Raw genomic sequence first — 22,982 nt, 5'->3', positions numbered from 1 at the left:
CAAGATTATATACTAGACAGTTAGTGACAGAACAGAACAGAAGGGAAACTGGGTTGCCCAGCTGCTGGCTCATGTCTTTCTACTCTACCATGCTCACAAATTTCAAGTTTGAAATTTTTGTATTCATATAAGTTAGCTGGAGGCAGTAAGCATAGCCCTATAAAGCAACTCTTGAACACTTGGAGAAACATGTTATCAAGTGTAAATTAGAATAGTATTGGGAAGACCTAGTGAGGAAACAGCCAGAAAAGAAAAGATTCGTTACGGAATATGAATCAAAATTTGGAGAATAAGAGGCGAGAGAATGTTGCAAGTGTGAGAACCAGCAAGGGTACACACTCATATGGGAGAGTGAGGAAATTGTTGGAGAGTAGGAATGCGGTTAGAAAATAGAATCTATTGATTCTCTTGGCTCAGAGAATCTATGTTGGGGAGTAATAGAATGACGCTGGTGAGAAAGGAACTGGAGGCAGAAAAAGAACAGAGAAGGGAAGGGCTTAGCAAGGACTTAATAGGCACAGTTGGCAGAGAGTGAAGGGCCTACTAGATTCTAATGATTAAATATAACTTCATTAGAGCAGTGATTTTTTGGGTATGCTTTATTCATGGTTGTATCCTCCGTGCCCAGAAGAGTGCCTAGTACATAGCAGGCATTCATTAAATATTTGTTAAATGAACAAATAAATAAATGAATGAGGGAGATATGGAGATTTACAACATGGAAGCTTTGAACAAAAGAGTAATATGATATAAACAGCATCCAAGGTAGAGTATTCTTGTAAATGTATCAATATGGCATAACATGATGACTTAAATAAGACTTTTAATCACAGGAAAAGAAAAGATGTATGGCAGAAGAAAAATAAATGGAAGGAAAATGATACAATATGGACTTGTATTTGGAAGCACAAGAATATCTCTTACGAGCCAATGGAATGCAAAGGGAAACTTCAAAATCATTTGGATTCAAATTCAATTTTGCTTCTTTAAAAATGGACACCTGGGAAATAAAGCACCAATGGTTTTATTTTTTCAAAATATAAGAGCAGTTTCAGAATCCCTCACAAAACAATGAACAAACTGTAATTTTTTATAATATGTTATAACTTGCGCAAACACAGGACTATTTTTCCAGGATATCATGGAAACTATTTTTTAATTGTGGCAACTTTTCATTTTAAAATAACTCCCATGGAAGAAGTGACAAGATTCATGAAGCAGGTTTATCAGTGCCACTAATGCGTCTATATCTAACTCTTCCAGTGTTATTCTATGCTATTTCATAATCATCCCTAATTACTGCCTTTACTATACTTCTCTCAATTGAACTCTGCCTTTTGCTATAGATTGACCAATACCCTAATTTCAATCAAGTGTTAGGAAATAAGCTAAATTGCTTTGATGTGGAGAATTATTTCTTTGCTTTTTATGAGTGCTTATAACATATCCTGTATTATTAGAGAGGCCTATATAAAAGCCCAAACCATTGATTTGAATATTTAAATTCTAGAATTCACAGCACCTTAGATAAGCTAAGGTAACTGTTTTCTACCTGATTAATGACAGCAAGAATTAAACTGCGGTAGCTGACACATGGGAAACTGCGGAGAATGAAGGGTTCATATTTTGGCTGACATGCTGTTTGCGACTTTTAATTCTCCTTTTTATTTTATCAAGTTCACATGAGGGAGAGAAAAGGCACTCAGTGATACTCGGAACAATTATAGCACCTTTCTTTTTCTTTTGTGCAGAGAAGAATAACTTAACTTTACCTGCCAATATTTTCTTTCATCGCACATTTTCATTCTTTTTTAATGACGAATGTTATGAAAGTGGCCTATGTCATCACACATACTGACCTCTCTTAAGAGTTTAAGCTGTAGAAAGCTAACAGAGACTCCCTATCTTTGAAAATGCTATTGCCATTGTTGCTCTCAGTGTACCACCAACAAGTTGATACAAAATTCATAAACAAAATAGGGAGATAAGGAACAAAGTCTGGGAAGCCAAGGTGTAAACTTGGGGGAAAGAAGAAAAAACACCTTATACATAAAAATAAACTCTGTTCTACTCCTAGCAATCTACTTCTCATAAAAACAAATCCTTTTCTACTCCTAGAAAAAATCTACTCTCTATTCCATCCTTTCAATTTGTATGCATTTCTTTGTAGAAGTTTCCTTCTTTCTTTATATGCTATGGTATCGCATGGTGGTTAAAAGTTCAGACTCTGAAGTCAGAATCCCTGGTTTCTTTTTCTTTTTTTTTTTAAGACGGAGCTTCGCTTTTGTTGCCAAGGCTGGAGTGCAATGGTCCCGGGACTGTAACCTCTGCCTCCTGGGTTCCCAGGTTCAAGTGATTCTTCTGCCTCAGCCTCCCGAGTAGCTGGGACTACAAGTGCGTGCCACCATAACCAGCTAATTTTTGTATTTTTAGTAGAGACGGGGTTTCATCATGTTGGCCAGGATGGTCTCGATCTCTTGACCTCATGATCCACCGGCCTCAGCCTCCCAAAATGCTGGGATTACAGGCGTGAGTCACCACGCCCGGCCAGAGTGACTCATTCTAACATTCAATGACCTGGCCTCTTAGAGTTTCTAAACCACTTGACGGTTAGTTATATCTACCTGGCCCAGACTCCCTGTTTTCATCTTGTATCTTCCACTTGCTAAGTGACCCTAAGGAAGTTATTTAGCCTCTCTGTGCCTCACTTTCTTCAAATGTAAAAAGAATTTAACAATAAAATCTACCTCTTAGGGTTGCTGAGAGCATTAAACCAGTCAATGAATGGAAAGTGCTTACGGCGTTGCGTGGTATGTAGGTACATCATGTAAACGTTAGTTGCCATCATTATTTCATACTTGATGCAGACATTTACAATAGTGCTTCTGAATTAATAAAAATTCAGATTTTCCTCCTCATAGAAGTATATATGTTAAAATTTTGGACAAGTTAGAAGAACTATAAAGAAGAAAAAAAAACTCCCTTCTGTAATCTTTCTATCTAGAGGTAGTAACTACTCCCACCCTTTAGTGCATACTCCCATAACTATTATTAAGTCCATTTGGTCATCTTCTACCTCCCTTCACTATCACTTTTTCTCTAGACATAGAAGAAAGCACAAAATAGTTTTAATAAAGAGAAATGAATTAAGAAAGGCAACTGCTTAGAAAGCAGGAAGACTGGCTTTCATTCCCCGCCCTTGCTGGATCATTTAAGTTACAAGGGGCATTTTACTATCTCTATCCTTTTGTTCCTCCACGGAACTACTGCAAAACTGATATAACAAGAACTTCCCTCTGCCCCTTTTACAAAGATGCTACGATGCATCCATTAACTAACTTCTCAAAAGAAAGCTGGCACATAGAAGGGGGCAAAATATGAAGTATGTGAGTATAGTACAACTAAAAGCTTAGTTTACAGAGGAGGTGTTTTAACAAAATCTGAGAGGAAGCAAAAGACAGGAAGTTGCTATAGTCTCTCTTTAACTGTAGGAGCTATCTCCTCTAAACTGTTAATTATGATGTGTTACAGTTTTTAAAGACTGTCCTCTGGTATGCATTTAGACTAATGCCAAAAATAATTCCATAATATCCGTTAATTTGTTATCGCTTTTTGTATAACCCTGTGATATGCCAAAAGAGAAATTTATGAAATTAGAATAGCTGCACCTCCTCATTTGAATTCACTCTAATGTCTTAATATCCATGTCTCCTATGGTTATAAAACATCACCATTTTAATCTAATCTGAATCCTCAAGTGTCATCTCCATACCAAGCAAATAAATGATTCATTTATTCAAAATAAAATGAATCATTCTGAAATTGGATGATTTACATAGACATGTGAGATACTAGTTACTTGTGCTAAGACAATGAGGAAAATTTGGCCATTTTAATTCATTTTGGCCTTTTTGCTCCAGATCTTTTCCTACCTAATGTTGAGAGACTTTTTCCGAAGTTCACTCCACTTGAAGTTCATGTTATCCAAACGTCTTTGTAACAGGACTGCATCATCAGAACCTTCCAGGGATCTCAGGACTTTTTGGCTGTTTTCATCCAGGTTGTGATAAACATCTGTGTGAGCTTCAATTTCACCTTGGAGGTCCTACAGGACAGCAGGAAGAAGAATATGTGCAGAATTACCAAAGGAAGCAAGTGATGAATGTGAATTTGGAGAATTGCAAAAAATAAATAATTATTAGTTCAAAAGACACTTCAATCAGGTTAACTAACAAGAAGATACATCTTAAATCCCTTTTCTTGGCGTATTGCCTTCACCTGTTATTATGTAGATTTAAAATGGGCATCTTATTACATGTAATAAATTTACTCCTTGCCATTATGAGTTGGAAAGTAATGTATTTATAACTTCATAAAGTTCACTAGTTATATCTTCTAGTCTATGAACAAAATGTATTATTTTATGGAAGTGATAGGAAATAAAATTCTATGACAAAGTATACCCCAGTGCCAATAATTTCATTACTATATGGATCAAGTCATATTTTCTATTCACGTAGTAGTCTGTAGAGTTAACTCTGACCATAAAAGCGTGGAGAGACTAATAAACAAGATTGTACTTGGTCCACAGCACCAGCACATTCCTGGGAGTCTGTCATGGGGGAGAGAATCTTCTTGACAACACACATTAAGTTCACCTTGGTATTATACCATCATACATAGAGTACAGCATCATACATTTATTAGTTATGATTTCCCATTTAATACATATTTTTAGGCTTGACAGGTAGAAAGTACATAGGACCTTGGTAAGAGTTATGATAAGAGGTTATGCATTCAACCTCATTTGTATATACACAGATCAAGAAAATTATTATAGTAGAAGAATCTGACCTTTACATGGTATGTCTTCCTGTGTAACATTTTCAGCTTGAACCGAGGACTACAGCACTGATCCTGTTGCATAGCAATCCTGAGAAAACCCAGAAACTGAAAGAGCCCCGCTTTAAAATGCCAACTTTGCTTACATTCTGTTGACAGAATGAATTTTGGAGCACAGGCCTCACCAGTCAATAATAATAAACGGCCACTTTGTACTCTGCACTAAACAGTAGCCGGGCGTGTGGATGTGGGAGGAACCTCAAAGAGAGGAGGCCTGGAATATGCAACTGACAGTTTATATTAAACAGCCAACTTTTCTTATCATTTTGCCATTACAAGCCAGAGACATTATAAATTCATTTTATATATGTGTTTCCCTCCTTGTTCCCAGCAGAACAGTCAAAGCCAAGGGAACATTCCTTTGAGAGCTGCCGGGTACCAGCATTCCTTTCTGCCTACACAATGAATGGAGGCTTTGTACATTATCTGACTTGCTCTTAGAGATTTGTATGCTTCTGTTCAACAAGTTTAAAAATTCACTCTGAAGCTCCAAACAATTGGATTGATCTGTGTAACTAGAAAAGTTTTTTTTTTCCCCTCTCTCTCTCTCTCAAATTGAATTAAATTGCTCTGCTAAAGTAAGGGAGAAAGTGGCAGAAATAACATGTTAGAAATTCTGAAGAACTGGCTCATGTTTTCAGCCACAGCCTCTTAAGATGCAGAATTCTGAATGTTAGACAAGTAAGGTAGACAGACAATGAATGTCTGTTGTCACTATTTTTGGCAGCTAAAGCATCACTGATGGACTCTAAAGAGAGTTGTGTCCCATTCTCTTTGACTGGGAGACAGGAAGGGGAATATGGATAGAACCACATCAGAAGTTGAAAGAAGGGAAATACTGAAACAGACTGAGTAGTATCTCTGTCCCATCAAAACCAGGTTTGTACTGGAAGGGTATAGCCTGATTTTGAAACTAGTTTATATGGTAGAAGGTTAGTATTGGGATTCTTGAAGAATGAAGTTTGGTCAAATAGATAGCCATTTTATGTTTTTCTTTCTTTCTTCCTTTTGCCTACATAGAATAACACGTCTGCCTAATTTGCACTTCTTCAGCAAAAGAGAAAAGTGAGTGAATTTATCTAAGTACTTCAGGAGAAAAAGCCAACCAGATCTAAGTTCCAGAAAATTCCTTCACTTGTCTTTTACTTTTCTTGTTCTGTTGTATTTGATTTGTACAACACTTTCCTTTTGTGTATGCACTTACGGGATTAAAGACAAACTTTTAGTTGTTCAACAAAATAAAGTATTTTCACTAGTAGCATCAGTTTTCCATGTTTACTATATTAGTATACATATGAAGGATAGTACATTTGAATTTTTATATCCTACATTGATAGCAGAGACCCAGGCTCAACCACGAGCTCCTTAAGGTTATGTATACCATGAAGTCACCAACACTTTCTTTGTGTTGATTCATGAATTTGCTAATTTTCATCTTTGCCATGTATATTATACTGCGTATAGACATCTTTGTTGTATTATCAACAAATAAATGAATATAAAGTTGATAAACAAGTAGTTATTGAGGACTGATTTACTGTCTAGTTTTAGCACTTTGGGAAATGTAAGAGGAGTAGAAATGATAGCTCTGTCTTTAATTTTCCTAAAACCTAGTGCGTGCTTTTGTTTAATTTGTTTATATTACCAACTAAATACTGATGGGAATTCCTGCCAAGTCTTCATAGATACGGGGATAAAGACTCCTTCCTTTAGAAATGCAGAAATGGCTAAAGTTGTCTTAGCATTGGCAAGAAGATAAGTCTTCTGTCAGTACTCGTTTTCTAGGTCATGATGGTGGTATAGAGCTATAAATGACACGTGTACAGTAAAGGGCTTTACTGGTTACAAAGCACGTACAAATGTACCACCTTAGTCATTCCTCCCCCTGGCTCTGTGAAGTACATCACATTTTCTGTTTTGCAGATGAGAGCACTGTGACTTGGATGTTTAACTGACTTGCCTAAAAGTCACATAGCTGATAAGTGTTAGAACTCGGAAGTGGATCCAATTCTCTTGATTCTAGAAGATCTTGGGCTGTCACCGCCAACCCATTTGCCCGAAGCATTGGACATAATATACAGTAGTCATTGAACCTGAACGAAGATACTACTTGCAAGAGGAAATAAGTGACTGTTGAGGGAAAAGCACCTTGAGAGACAGCAATCTTGAGTTTGATAAAATGTTTACCCACGTGGATTGATTTGTTCTCAATGAAAAATTGAATTCTGACTGCTCTTTTCACTTCTCATTTAGCATGGGACATCCTGGACCACCTGTGAGCAAAAAATGTTCACACTGAAAAGGTTTCCTTTCTACAAATTTCCCTGCTGCCAGAACAGCAATTCTGCCATCAGTAGTTCATCTCTTTGTCTACAAGAGCCATGTGGACCATACCACGTGGAACCATACCAAGAAATGATTTGACACATCAGCATAAACATAGCTCATCCATGTTCCTTTGGGATGGCAGGCTGGTAGGAAACCTGTCAAGCTACAGGATTCAGATAGGTTGCCCTAAAAGGAAGGTAAGTATTGGGGAAGAACCCAAGGCTCTCTTTCAAACACTGGCATGCTGTAGTGGAGATTTTTCAGTATCAATAAGGCAACATGAGTCATATATATAAAACTACCATAATGATATTTGTCTAAACTCATCATTTAAAGACTAAACCTCAGACTCAGGTAGCACAAAAAAGCAAAAGACTGATATGGAGAATCAAGTGGGGTTCTCAGAGGGTAGCCAATCTGGACAAAGGGTAATTTTCATGGAAATTTTTGGATAGTTTTATTTCACTTCTGACTTAAGTAGAAAAGATCATTCATTACTGCATTCACTGTATGCTCTCTAATTTTTTTCTTCTTTTTTGTGACTGTAGTCTTTAGGAAAAGCAATAACGAATAAACAAAGGGGAAAAGGTATTTGTTATGTAACAAAAACCATAGCAGCAGCAGCAGCAGCAGCAGCAAAAGCAACAACATACATGAAACTTACTATATACCAGGTGCTGTCCAAAGTGCTGTATATACACGAGCTCATTTTCTCCTCTCAACAATCCTCCAGGGTAGGGGCTACTATTACCTTCATTTTCCATATAAGATAATGAAACTACTGTAAGGTTAACTAAAAATGCCCAAGGTCACACAACTAATAAATGCAGCAAGATTTAGAACCTAGTCAGTCAGACTTCAGGGACTGTGCTCTTAGCCACTAGGCTATACTACCTTTCAAGTTTAGTTGTTGGTGGTAGTTTTTCCTATTAATAATGCTACTACCTAAATTTTCACAAATCTAGGACTGCCATTAGAAAATAAAGGATAATGATTTCAGCATACGAAGAGCAATTTTATGGTCTTATTAATATAAAGACTATTAAACAGATTTGTAGCAGTGGACAGAGATGCATCCAATACAACAAGAGAAAACACAAAGTAGTTGAGAAAATGGGTGCAAACGAATAAAAGAATGTGTGTCCCATAAGAGAAATATTTGGTCTAAAGTTCTGCACAATTATAGAGCAAATTTCAGCTGGGAGTACCAAAAAAGTTCAGTTACGAGACAAGCAATATGTTCATAGTACAGCAGTTTTAGGAGTAGGGGAGATCCTGTTTTCTGAAGGGTTTTTACAGATTCCACACTTCCTTCTTATCTGAGTCTCATCTACTCCTGCTGTGAATCTCCTTTCTCAGCTTCCAGAGAAAATTCATGGCAAACTGCAGTTAAATAGACACAAGTTTGACTCTTCTCTTCTCCCCCTTATTAGCCACATAATGATGAAAACTCTTTTATTACTTTGGTTTCACTAAACATGAAATAATAATACATATCTGCTAAATTTTTTGAATATTACATGGAATAATTTTTGTAAAATAATTTGAATAGCGTCCAGAACACAAGAGGTCTTTAATAAATAATAGCAAATGCAGGGCTTACTATTACAAGATAATCCATGTGGAAATCAGATGATAGAAATAGATTTCATGAAGTTACGGGACTTGGCTTGAACCTTGAGGGATGTATATGATTGAGAAAGGGGGAAAAAAGAAAATATTCCAGGTAAAAAGAATAGCATGGGAATGGAGTAAAGGTGAAATGAATTTGGTTTATGAGCAGGGACAATGAATTGCACAACCTGATTGGAATGGACAATGAGTGTTGAGAGAAATAGGTAGAATGCAGCCCAACTGCATAAACCAAGTAGAATAAAGTCTTCCTTTAGGAAGCCACTGAGAATAAAACTTTATAAAGAAAAGAACAAAGATAAGATTATTGAATATTAAATTTGTACTATTTCATTCAACAAGAAGAATGATCCATGGTGTTCACAAGTAATAATACAACTGGGGAAGAATAGGAAAAGTTATGGATGTTTTACTAGAAGAAAAATAAAGGAGGGAGATACCAAGAATTAGTGCTGTATCCTTCTTTTTATTATTAACCATTTTATTAACCATTAAACAAATGGTTGTGATACTACTCTAGAACATCATGAATAATCATATCCACATATTTCCTTTCCCATGTAAATGGAATTATTGGTCTCTAAAATAGGACTCAGCAAATGAAAACTTCCCTATTTTAATATAGCTGAGAAGTAAGGAAACAAACACAATGGCGTAGAAAGAATAACAATAAGTGACCAAATCTCCTTGAAAATTTTATGATAGACAGATTATCTCTAAGCTCTTCTGAAAGCAGTTAGTATATGAATCATTATAAGGCCATTAGTTCCTCCTTGCTGATAATTTTTACCTAATTTAAATTAGCTTGATGGGGAAGAAGTGGTCTGATTTCTAAGAACTTAGAAGGTCAGGAACATACAATTCGAAATAGGAAAGAAATTATCCTAAGTGGCTAAATTGAGAGTAGGAAGAAGTGACACCTTACAGAGAACCAGAAAGGTGTAAAAGGAACCACGGCATGCATAACTGACCAGGGTCACACAGTGTGGAAACTAACAGCTCTCCATGCATTAGTAGCCCCTGAAGGCATCACCTAGTTTTATAGTGAAGCAAAATAGTTAATGCTCATGATGATGATGCTGAGTTAGTCAGAGAAAGCAGATTTACATTCAATAAAATCTGTTTAAGAAGAAAGCAGTGTATGTAAATGCTTCAAATGACCAAATGACTTTTATTTGATACAGTTGTTTTGAAAAGGTGTTAATGATTCAAATAAAAATAAAACAAAAACAATTATACAAAAGTAGAACTCCCTTAGACTGGTTATCCAAAATGACTCATTAAACATGAACTCTAAATAGTAGAGCTTTTGGAGCACACTTGCATACACTCATACATACACACACACAGAAACAGATACAGATATTCTATTATGAAGACATAAGAACAGAAATCGAGAGTAAATCTTTAGAAACGTGTAGAGCAATCTAAAAATAAAAAGCGTGGGCTTAAATTTTGTATGTCTGGTATTTGTAATTTTTAAAATAATTCATTTTTATTGCATGTTACAAAAGTATCAGTCTATTACGGATTGGGAATTAAAGCAAGCCAAAATAAAAAACCCCAAAAAACCCTGAACAGATCTTTCCTAACAAATTTTTTGAGAAGAATCCATAGGAAGAAATTGGACCCACAGTCTTGGCCCTTATCAGGATTCTAATCTAACCGCCGGAGGTTTCTAACTAGATGAGAAAATGCAGTTGGATACAGATTCACAAGAGGGCGTGACCGTTTCTTTCCCTTCTTATTCTATATGTGGCCATGCAACACCTTTAAAAGTAGCAGAGTTGTCATCCCAAGAGAAACAAGAGTTAATTTGAGGACTGTTGTTTGGCTTGGAGCCTGGTTGCTCTAGGTAGATAAGGAGTATGTTTTCAGGTCCACTGCATTGCGTTGCGTCTTAAACGAGCAGCTATGGATTTAGGAGTCCACAGGCTTTGCTTTAAAAATGGCTGTTATTAAAGTCCTCAGAGACTATTATCCTGCAGGGTTTGTTGTCTTTGCTTTCATATCTCATTCGAAAATTCTCACACTTAAGCACTACAACAGCAGAGAGAAGGGATATGCTCTCTTGCCTCAGTATATTCCCAGGGGCAAAGCTTTATTTCAAAATCTAATCTTTAAAAATGCCTGGCCTACAGTGGATTACCCCCGGAGGAAACTGAGCAAAATCCCATTTGTCAAAACGCCTTAAGCAATCCCGAACTCTGGTAATACGTGATGCTTTCTCTCCTTGTCTGACCCTCTGACTCCATTCTTAAAATTACTTTTTAAAACTGATGAGTTCATTTAAGATATACTAGGTTGGAAGTAAGATGAGAGGTATCTTTCTCATCTATATCTTGTTTTTCCTAGTTTCTTTTCATCCAGTCACAATGCAAAAATTCGCTGCATATTTATTCATCACACAAACATGCATTAAGTACCTATTATATGTCTATAAGTAGGGCCAATAATACCTTCCTTTTGAGGTTTTGGCAAAGATTAGATGAGATGATGTGAGTAGACCAACCAAGTACCTAACCCAATGCCTAACCTACTGTGAGGTTTCATCAATGTTGCATCCTTCTAGTCCCCCTCTCACTTTCTGCCATGACTCCAATCCTGCTAGCAGAGAAGACATGAAGCTGTTCAAAAGAAAATGAATACCTACTGCATGAAGATGGGAGCCAGAGCTATAGGCAGGAGCTAAGAGGTAGTTCTCAGGAAGTTCAGGTTCAAAGGGTACAGTGTAGCCAATGAGAGCTTAGAATGCAGCCTGGAGGTTACATCTGATTCTATAAGGATAATATTCTACTGTAGCTTCTTGTGTAAAGGTGTAACATCGTGAAAACAGTATTTGGTAATGATTATTGGGAGGATGGTGTTCAGGGTAAATGTAGCAGGGTCAGAGTGAAGGCAGGAAGTCTAGTGGACAGGCAGTCCCAGACATTCAGGAACCAAAATAGCAGTGGCTCCAGAATCAGAGAGAAAGTAAAGAAGAGGGATGCTATCATCATTGAGTGCTCATAAGTTATAAAAATAGCTGTATGTGTGATTTAATTTCATCCTTCTCTTGTCCTACCTTTGGAAGGTAGAATTCAGGAAAGTGATAACTATTCACAAGTACATTTTAAAGATAGAAATGTTATTTAAAGTTCTATTTCTCGAAGAGTAAGAAAAAATTACACCTGCTGTGTTTCAAACACACACACACGCACACACACACACACACACACACATCTTGGGGCCAAATAAATTAGAATGACAAAACCATTACACCAAATGACAAGGGCATTGACATTGAAGCTCCATATAGGCACAGGTGACTCCCACTTAAAATATACCCTATCAAGCATTCCTAAACTATATGGGAGTGAGTTCTAAAGGACACAATTTCTTGAGAAAAGGTGGGTAGAGTAACACTGCTTCAGATATTTTTGCAAAGGTAGAAGCCATCGACCCAGTGGAGAACTAATGTTGATGTTCATTTGGCTCTGCACATAAAGTCTGAAAAAGAATGGCATGCCTTTTAATTCCGGTGTTGAAAGAGAAAACAAGTCTTAAGACAGGCTGAGTTTTCTTTTTTAATACTATATCTAAAATCCATATAAAATACTGTGCTGCAATATTATTTCTGATATTGCTATACAGCTTCAGTACTCATAATTGGGTGAGCATTTCCCGCATGAGACATCTTTCAGATCACTGCTAACAGTAATCTTGAAAGACCTTAACATGCAAACTCTAGATTGTACATTTAAGTCATAGAGACAACCACATATGAAAAGTCTACAATGTGGAAAGTACTTTTGGTTTTATATTATATTTTATGTGCAGGAATCAGTCTGTTTGAAGAAAACTACCCTTATCTGAGAAAGACCAGATGGGTCTTTCCAACTCTGAGACATATTTATTATCGCAGAGCCATGATGAGGGGTGGAGGTAGGGTAGGGGGATGAAACAGGGCAGGAGCTAATACTTATAGCCCTTATAAATCCTTTACACCAACTCTATGAAATAGGCCTTCTTTATCCCCTATTGAGGAAACCATGATTTTGAGAGGTAAAGCAACTTATACAAATCATAGAGTTGTTGTTATGTGGCAGAAGCAGGGTTAGAGCAAAGATCTTCCTGAAACTAGGTTCTTTTTATTCTCTTCCCTCCAAGCTCCAATGTCTTCCTCATCCATTAAATACAAAGCAAGTGACTTCTGACTTGGGCTACATGCATCACAGCAACATAATTATAATAACTTATTAAGGCATCTGTGAGATATTTAGTTTCAGAGCACTGTGATGCTCTGATAGGAATGGTCAGCAACTGAATTATTTTCCTATTAGGTATTGTTTTTAAAAATTGATCCTTAGTCAACTCAGAACTAATATCATTGATGATTTTGAATGGTTCTAAATGAACATAATACATTCCTATTCTTCAAACAGGTAACTCTCTTCCCATAGGCCAATACATATTTGGTTATATTAATCTGTGCAATTTGTCTATATTATATATAGAGTTAAAAGCTCGAAAAGCTCTTATTTCTGGAATCTCTTTGTCACGAAGCTATTTTTTGTCCTCTAGAGAATCACTGTGGTTCAAGGTTGTATATTAGAAAAAAGCAATTAGTTGATGTCAAGTCTCATCTTATCCCAATAGCAATATGTAAGAAGAAGGCAAGAACATACGGCAAAGTGCCATAATTATTTTTGATCATACACTAGAAATTACAACAGCCATGTAGCTAATTTCCTCTGGCTTGTTTTAATTATTAGGGTTGTAAATGCAAACAACTTCAATTCATCCCCCACTTTCCCCCCAAAAAACCTCATAATATTCCCACACAACCACAAAACAACCCTACACTGATGTAATTGTTTAGAATAGGTTAATGATATGAAAATCTAAGACATTTCTATTTTTTTTCATTTTAAATAGCAGGACAACTTCCAAAATAATCACAGATACTCATCAGACACAACTGTATTCATTTGTGGGTACTCTTTAGCCTACAGCATAGAGATATTAACCTTAAAACTATTTCTAGGCATTCATAAGTTTTGAATGTTAAAGAAGGTTCTAGTACCATGATGTTAACTAAAGTCCGGCTGATATAATTGGATCTGATTCCCTGGTGATCTTTGGTGAGTTAATTTCTGTCTACTACCAAGTAGAGCAAATTCTTTCTTCTGCAGAGTGTAACTTGTGTGTATGTGCCTCAACAGTTCTTTCATCCTATTTTGCTTTTCTTCTCTTACACAATAGGGTGAATGGTGACGTGGAGAAAACAAAGTTATTCTTTTGTTAATGTATGAGGAAAAGGAGGAAGACAGGGGATATGCATATGGACACCGATGTAAAGGTAAGTAACATTTTGCATATTTGCTGGGGAAAAATGTCATAAATGAAAAGTAGGCAAAATGCTAAGGGACATTTCCTCATTCTTAGAATCCATCCATGAGCTTTCCATTGTGATAAGGTTTGGCTTTGTGTCCCTACCCAAATCTCATCTAGAACTGTAATCCCCACACATCAAGGAGGGATCTGGTGGGAGGTGATTGGATCATGGGGGTAGTTTCCCCCATGCTGTTTTCCCATGTAATAGTGAGTGAGTTCTCATGAGATTTGATGGTTTTACAAGGGGCTCTTCCCATTCACTTGTTCTCTCTCTCTCTCCTGCTGCCTTGTGAAGAAGGTGCTTCCTTCCCCTTTGCCTTCCACCATGATTATAAGTTTCCTGAGGCCTCCCCAGCCATACAGAACTGTGAGTCAATTAAACCTCTTTTTCTTTAAATAAATTACCCCCGTCTCAGGGAAGTTCTTTATAGCAGTGTGAAAACGAACTAATGTACATCGTGTATCTATTAATTCTTCCCAAAGCATTCGGTTCAGTTCAGAAGATCCTAGAGACCCTTAGACCATCTCACTGAAGCGGGTCCAGGGTATTTTTTGTGGCCTTTTGCCATGATGCAATGCTCTTTTCAACTGAGAACAAGTACATTTGGAAAATCATCCCCAAAAGAGCAAGATTTGGGAAGGCTTAGGCCTTTCCATGCCCACATGACATGTTATGTAAGTCTTACGAAGAACTAGAACAGATAAAAGGATGACTTTACAGATTATTTTACATCATAAGAATTTTTACGTGAGAGCGACTTTTTGAGACGGTTTTGCTCTTGTCGCCCAGGCTGGAGTGCAATGGCGCGATCTCAGCTCACTGCAACCTCTGCCTGCCTCCTGGGTTCAAGCGATTCTCCTGCCTCAGCCTCCTGAGTAGCTGGGATTACAGGCACCTGCTCACCACGCCCGGCCAATTTTTAAATTTTTAGTAGAGACAAGGTTTCACCATGTTGGCCAGGCCGATCTCGAACTCCTGACCTTATGTGATCCACCTGCCTCGGCCTCCCAAAGTGCTAGGATTATAGGCATGAGCCACTGCACCCGGCCTATATTTTAATATTAATTAAAGAACAGGGGAAATCTGCCTCATAACACCCTGAGTAAGAAATGAGAAATTGTAGCTGCATATCATCATTGTCGCTGACCCTGAGTATAAACGAAGAAGTCTCATGGTGACCAAAACAGAGAATTGTTAACTAGGTCATGTTCATAGTGCTTTACCATGGACAAATGTTTTTGATCCACCCTTCTAAGGCAGGGGTAGAAAAGCTGTTGAAATGTTGTAAATCTCTGCTTGAGTTTGCGATACAGTTTTAAATTTAGCAGAAAAATATTCACCAACAGGAGAATGAGAAACCAATGTGGATAATGCCTAATTATTAATGTTATCTTGAATAGAAAATAAAAAGACTTGCTGAAACCTTCCTGCCTGGTTTTGTCAGAGTTCTCTTCCTTTTACACATTTACTTTTTGATGTTTTCCTTTTGTGGGCTGGCAGAAAGATGGGGTCACTCTAAACGTTTACTAAAAATACTCTTAAAACTATAAGATGTAAATTTTTTATTTTAAAGAGCCCAAAGTCTTCTGAAAAAGTCTTAAGCAAATAAATGAACCAAAATAACATGTGATAATGTTAAACTGGAACACAGCCCTGTGGGAACAGAGAACAATTAGCCTTGACCCCCAAGATTTGCAGATGCCATCATACAAGCAATGATATTTGATCAGGGTCTTGAGGGATGAGTAGCAGCTGGCCAGGGGAGAAGTGGGAGAGTGAAATTTGAAGCAGTGGGAAGAACATGAATAAAGTTGAAGATAAGATGAGATAAGACTACACATCAGAGCTAAGTAACTTTCGGGGGGAAGAGGGGAAGACCCATGGCAGGAAGAGAGACAAAGTGGTAAGATCAAAATTTCTGTCTCTCTCTCTCTATATATAGCTGCACAGGAAGGAGGGCCTGGATTGTGAAGGGGCTTGTGTATCAAGCTAAGGATTTGGACTTTATCCTGTGAAGATGTCTAATCTATTTAAGATTTTTTGGTAACATCATCTTGGTGGCAGTGAAAAGATACACTAGAGGCAAGAACACTAGAGCCAGGGGAAACAGTTAAAAGGATGTTATGACAGTCTGACCAAAAGACTATGGAGATCTAAACTAAGGTAATAGATATAGGATGAAGAAAAGGGAGATATTTTCGAGAGATCATGAATACAACTTAGAGACTGACTGAATGCAAGGATAACATGTAGGGAGGCAAGTTGGGTTTCTGGCTTAGAGAAGAAGATGGGGGTGATAACACTAACTATTATCAAAGTGTTGAATTTCCAAGGATATATGAGCAGTTTAACCATAGGCTAAGACTTAGTGATAGGGTGTGGAAGGGAGAGTGGTGTTGACCTTTGTCGGGGGGTACATGTCATCCATCCATGGGCATGGTAGCCTGAAATAGGGGCAGTAAAGAAGGGCCCAGCAGGGAGTCAGTCTGTGTTCTCTTTCTTGCTCTCTCAAGCATCTGTGTTCTTTGTGTCATCCACACATGCCTGTGAGCGTGAACTTGCATCATGCATCAGTAGTTTCCTTAGTACAGTGGTTCTCAAACTTGAGTGAGCTTGAGAATCACCCGGAGGGCTTATTAAAACACAGGCTGCTGGGCTCCACTCTCAGAGATCATGATTCTGTATGTCTGGGGTAGAACTCAAGAATTTGCATTTCTTACAAGTTCCCAAGTGATGCTGATACTGCTAGTCCAGAGATCCCATTTTGAGAATGAAACACTGTTCTAGCATAACAGCCCTTAATCTTCCAAAGGTCATGAATGCCTTTATAAGAATGATAGATCTTCTCCTCAGAATCCTGCAGAAATATTTATAAACACAAAATATGACCTATTAGTTCAGGGACTTCTGCTACTGTCACTTCTACCTCCACCTCCAAGAAATACAATGGATTAATGAAGACAACGTATCCTTCCAGCACCATTCTAAAGGAAAACCCCCAGGAAGAAGAATACATTGGAAAATGGCACCAAAATGTGATTTTACTTATTTCGGTGTCTTAGAATTACTCACAGTGAGCCTACGTACAAAATGACCCAATTTGGTGAAGGAGACCTGTCAAAGGACAGTTCTTGGGTGCAATGAGGAAATTCATTTCACTCTAAACACATTCAGGTAACCTGACCTTTTCCCATTTTAACCTGCCATTCACTTGGGAAATAACAAATAACAGAGAGGTGGGTGGGTAACCATGGAGAAAAGGGTACATTTAGCCAGGGGCCTGCCTGTGGAAGGACGCAGCAGTTTGCACCTCGGGAAAGCGGAGGTAGGGCTCTAGGCTCTCTGTCTGGTAGCCCAGGGAAACAGTTCAAGATCAAAGGAAAAGATAATTAAGAACGTGCTTAAAAGAAAACTTCAAATCAGCTGTGCTACACAAAGATATGAGACAATTCCTGTGGTAGAGAAAAGAGCATTTTGACTTTACCCTAAGAATCTTTCTTATGTGCTTTCCATAGCCCAGCGGTATAGATATTTTTAAATGACCCTGGAAAGAAAGCAGAGGTGTTCTTTATTTCATGAATAGAAGGCAATCTTTCATTTAAAGAACCTTAACCCTGCTCTGCATGCATGCATGAAGTCAGGAACACAAGGGCAATATTGTATTATTCATTTCGGCAACTATAAATTTAAATGATGGCTCTGAGGTTGGGGAGAAAAAGGCCTGCTGAGCTGGAGAGCAGAACGCTTCCTTCAGCTTATCAAAGAAGTGATAGTGCTACAGGCAAGAGTGCCCCTTAATAATCTAGGGAAGATACGCCTCTGAGTCAATGAAGATTTTCTGTTATTGCATGGGCTGTTTTGCCTACAGCCAAGAAAATTCTTCCTGATGGTAATGTTTTAGCCTCTGATTCATCTCCTCTGTCTTCAATTCTTCTCAGCAAACTTTTATTGGGTCTCATCCTGGGCACATTTACAGAGCAATTTCCATAATGATAAAATCTCTTCAAATGAGATTTAAAGTGTAGTTAAAAGGCAGATGTGTTGTGGCAAAGGCGTTGTTGTACATTGGCCATACATCACCATGCCATGGAGCTCTCACTCGGCCAGCCTATGGAATGACCCCAGTTTCACTCTGATAAGATTACATGTCCTTGTTTGAGGCTAAAGGCTTCATTAGGAAAAAATAAATAAATAAAAGAAGATAAAACAGGCTCTTTATTGGAGAGATAAGTCCATGAACATGAGTTAGACTTTTGCACCCTTCTCCCTTCGTTCCGTCTCTTAGACCTCAGAGGCAACAAGAAACTCCTTGAGCATGGAAGTGAACACTAACAAACGGACAGGTGAAAGCTGAGAGGATCTGCTTGCCTTGAGAAGCTGAGCTCCTTATCTCCTACAGCCTGCTCTCATGGTTTTAAGTGTGATTGCTAGAAAAGTGGAAACTACAGGTTACACTTCCCTGAATGGCTGAATGCTTGCTCCTGGAAAACTGCCTGGTGCCTGAGAAAGCAAGGAAATATTCCTTGAGCAGTCAATGTTTGAAACCTCAAAAGTAGCTAAGACTATTTCTTCTTCACTGTAAAATCAATATAAGATTTTTAAGCTTTGGAACTTCCCAAACCCGAAAATAGCTTGCCTACCCAGATCCTGACTCATAGAATTCGTTAAATGATATGAACGGATTTTTTACTTGGCTGTTGGTTTTAAGTATTGATAGATAATCACATCATGTGATAGGGAAATCATATTAACACATGGGGCAAATAGAATCTTTCAAAAGATCAGTTTTGAGATCCAAGATCATCATTAAATAATAGATTCTGAAGCATTTAAAAGAGGACTTGGAACTTTTAAATGCCATATGTTTGATCACCTTTTTAAAATGTAACATGACGATATTCATGGAGAATCAATACGTCACATAATGTCTACATTACTTACAGCAGAGAGTTCCACTAATTTTCTGTGCTCCTTTCTTTGCCTAAATGAACTATTTCGTTTAGCACAATATTTTGTTTGTAGAATAAAATTTATCCTTGTGATGTTGGGAGTTATGAAATAACTCATGTGTTTTAAAATATCATTAAATGTATGGAATTCAACTATAATTAGTAGAAATCATTTGAGGGTCTTTAATTTACTGATGCTGACAAATTCTCATCAAATAGCTACTGTGCTTTCATGTACAATAACATCTTTGTAGGCAGATGTAAGACACTAGAAAAATAATGTACACTTTCAAAGAGAAAGTGAATCTCCCATACCTCTGAAATAAAAGCAATTTAGAAATCTGATATATTTTAAAAGAAGCACATAAATTAATCTGTAAAATTCACTTTACTTGTTGTCGGTGAAATGCTATGTTCAATTTGCGGTTACAGCAAACAATTAATGGAAAGTTTGACTTCGCTGTAACAATATCTTCTTTTAACCAAATAACCTTCCTTAAACCTTGGAGAAAATTTTCTGCCAAAAAAATTCCCCTACTTCCCACTATCACCATCACAGATAAACGGACTGAAAAGACAACACCATTCTCAGTAGAACTGTTTGCTTACACTCAGTTAGCCAAGCTTCTATTGCCTGATTTCATTGCCACGGAAAATCCTCCAGGATAACTTGGGTAGCAGCTACCTCTATTACTTCTCCCAACATCCCACTGCTTCCAATTGCTACTGATTTGCTGTTACAATCAGTAGCCTAGAAACTTGAACCACCCCAAGTGTTTTAAATGCAGAAGAGAAAATCCGAGGGAACATTGGGAAGGAAAAAATGTTTCTGAAGGGCGGCATTGTGCTTGTATGACTGTTTTTCATCAGCCTTGACTCTTTGGAGAGGCAGTTTTACTTTTTATACCTAGTCTAATATTTCTTCTCACTAAATAGTGAATTAGCACAGTGCAAATTTAGCAGTCATCCTTTTGACATCTTTACTCATAAAATAAGTAAAAGCAATCCCCAACTTACAAAGAGTTCTCTAACCAAAAATCATTTGCAAATAAATGGTTCAGAACCCCAAACTCAAATTTCCACAGATACAATAGTCATATACATGTCTCGGACCAGCATATACGTATATAGCTATTTAACCTATAACATGGACGATTTATATCATTTTGATAGCATGACTTTGGGTTATGATTTGGGAAATATGCGTCTTTTGGGATATGAAAGAGTCAAGAAGTATGGAAAATAAATACTTCCTATTTTAAGACCTGGATTTGTCCAACACCAAACAAAGGAGATATAAACGGGCATCTGCCCTCTCCTTCCACCTCCTGGTGCCTGTATTTTCTACTCGCTAAGTTCCTTATGTTTTAATCCTCATTCTCTCCTATCTGTTGAAAACCTTATTCCCAGAGTATAGACTGACAACTTTCACATTACGGGAGATTTTTATATTTCAAAAAGAGGGGATGGGCATGGTGGCTCACATTTGTAATTCCAGCACTTTGTCAGGCCAAGGTGGGTGGATCACTTCAGCCCAGGAATTTGAGACCAGCTTGGGCAATGTGGCGAAACCCTGTTTCTACAGAAAACACAAAAATTAGTGGGGTGCAGTAGTACATGCCTGTAGTTCCAGCTACTTGGGAGGCTGAGGTGGAAAGGAGGATCACCTGCGCCCACGGATGTCGAAGTTGCAGTGAGCCATGTCTGTGCCACTGCACTCCAGCCTGGGTGACAGAGTGTGACCCTGTCTCCAGAAAAAAAAAAGGGGGGAAGCTGAGTTAAACCAAACCAATCTGAATCATAGATTGATAGGATTTCCAAGAATGTAAGAATGCAAAGTAAAAATATTCAGATGGTAGCATAAGTGTCTGGGGGGAAGAAAGGCTTTAGTTGTTCTTGATAGGCAATCTACTTTGGTTAATACTATGAATTGGCTCACCTAAACCTACTTACCATCCTTCCAATTGGACAGGTTGGAAATTAAAAACCATATCTGCCAGACTTCCATGCAGCTAGTGTTCTGATTATGAATAGGATATAAGTTAGGGTTGTCAGATAAAATACAAGGTACCCAGTTAAATTTTCTGCACAATCTTTTTAATTTAGTGTAAGTATGTGGCACGCATTATTTTTATTTGCTAAATCTGGCAACGTTTTGCCAAATGTGTGTATATGTGAGAGATTTGGAAGGTGGAAGGGAGGTATAGGCCACCTTTCTGCCCTTTTTGGCTGTTTTTGTTGGTGAGCTTAGTCAAAGAAACATGAGATTTCCTACATTAGAGTTCCAAAGTTCATTCTCCAGCTTCCTGGCTGGAGAAGGGCAGTTGCTAACAGCAGCTTCAAAAGTGGTAGCCTCTAGATTTCAACCTCCTGTTTCCTAGTTCACAGTTACAAAGTATGTCCTTGAAATCATTGCTTCAGTGGTACCCCAGAGATGGTAGTTTCTTATTGGATCAGTTCTATATGGTTTTAGAAATCTATCCTTGGAACCAAATCTAAAACCTGCTACTTTAGCCTTTCCAAAACTTTGATATGCATCCAATTCCTTGTATTAAATCCCTATCTGATTAATGTACCTAGAGTAGTTTCTCTTTTCTGCACTGAACTCTCTTATATTGATCCTCAGGGGCACCTCCTCTATTTGTTTCTACTACTTGCAATATCTTCCTTTAGTCATTAAAAAAAATCTACAAACAATACAACTTTATGGTTTTCTTAACATGGTTCTTTGTCACAGCAGAGATTTTCCATCACAGGAGGAGAGGAAGGCAAGTGGATTTGTACCTATGGACAAATGTCTTATTTATTTTATTTCTAAAGAACATACTTTACAAGACACTTTAGATTGTAATAATGCATTAAAATACCTAAACAGTATATCAGCATCCTTTAGAAACACTTTACCATTATTTTTCTCATCTCTTTTGTCCCTCATATCTACATGTCAAATTTCCACTGACAACTAATTTGATGCCTAGGGAAAATATTTGATTCAACAGTTTCACAACATGATGTCCTATTAATTAAAACATGATACACTGTCATTAAATTTCCAAATAAAAAGAAGCCCAGAAGTGAAATATCACAAACTTGATACATATGTACAGTCATGTGGAGGGGTGGAGGGATACTAAGGAAAGACAGTGTGTTTTCAAACCCGGCTTGCACGTGTGAGGTGAACGCTGGAGAACAGAACGTACCTCTCTGCTGTCAGCACCTGGAACAGTACTGAGCGCACTCGAGGCACTCAATAAATTGAGCTTATTTTTTTAAATCTTTTGCTCCCTTCACCCATTCTGCATATATCTCATGTACAATTTCATTTCCCAAAAGTACCAGGTTCTAACATCAGGAAGAAAATATATGGTGAGCATTGACCATCTCTGGTGGTCAAGGTCTCTACTTTTAATCTCATGTAATTAGGGTGATCCAGGATGCTATTAATAATTACACAGGGTCAGGCACACTGGCTCATGCCTGTAATCCAGCTGCCTTGGGAGGCCAAGGTAGGAGTATCGCTTGAAGCCAGGAGTTTGAGATCAGCCTGGGCAACATAGCACGATTCTATCTCTACAATATGTTTTAAAAATTAAAAATAAAAATAAAAAACAGTTAAAGGAGTTTGAAACCAGCCTGGCAAAGACAGTGAAACCCTGTCTCTACTAAAAATACAAAAATTAGCAGGGCATGGTGGTGGGCACCTGTAATCCCAGCTACTCAGGAGGCTGAGGCAGGAGAATCGCTTGAACCCGGGAGGTGGAAGTTGCAGTGAGCTGAGATCGCACCACTGCACT

At 37.8% G+C, this 22,982-nt stretch overlaps 1 protein-coding gene across 1 annotated transcript in view; it reads right to left on the bottom strand.

The window, feature by feature from the left end:
• LOC105555622 (dystrophin) overlaps positions 1-22,982 on the bottom strand; it is a gene marked incomplete at its 3' end in the record, with an annotated part of 1,920,295 nt that overhangs the window by 176,406 nt on the left and 1,720,907 nt on the right. Inside the window, exon 56 of the mRNA XM_012002637.1 lies at positions 3,933-4,105. Within this exon, the coding sequence (XP_011858027.1) occupies positions 3,933-4,105 (173 nt within the window). The remainder of the gene's footprint in view (positions 1-3,932; positions 4,106-22,982) is intronic.

This window comes from Mandrillus leucophaeus, unplaced genomic scaffold (genome assembly GCF_000951045.1).
Source record: "Mandrillus leucophaeus isolate KB7577 unplaced genomic scaffold, Mleu.le_1.0 Scaffold692, whole genome shotgun sequence".
NCBI classification, from domain to species: domain Eukaryota; kingdom Metazoa; phylum Chordata; class Mammalia; order Primates; family Cercopithecidae; genus Mandrillus; species Mandrillus leucophaeus.
This window is presented reverse-complemented; position numbering and strand designations above follow the sequence as displayed.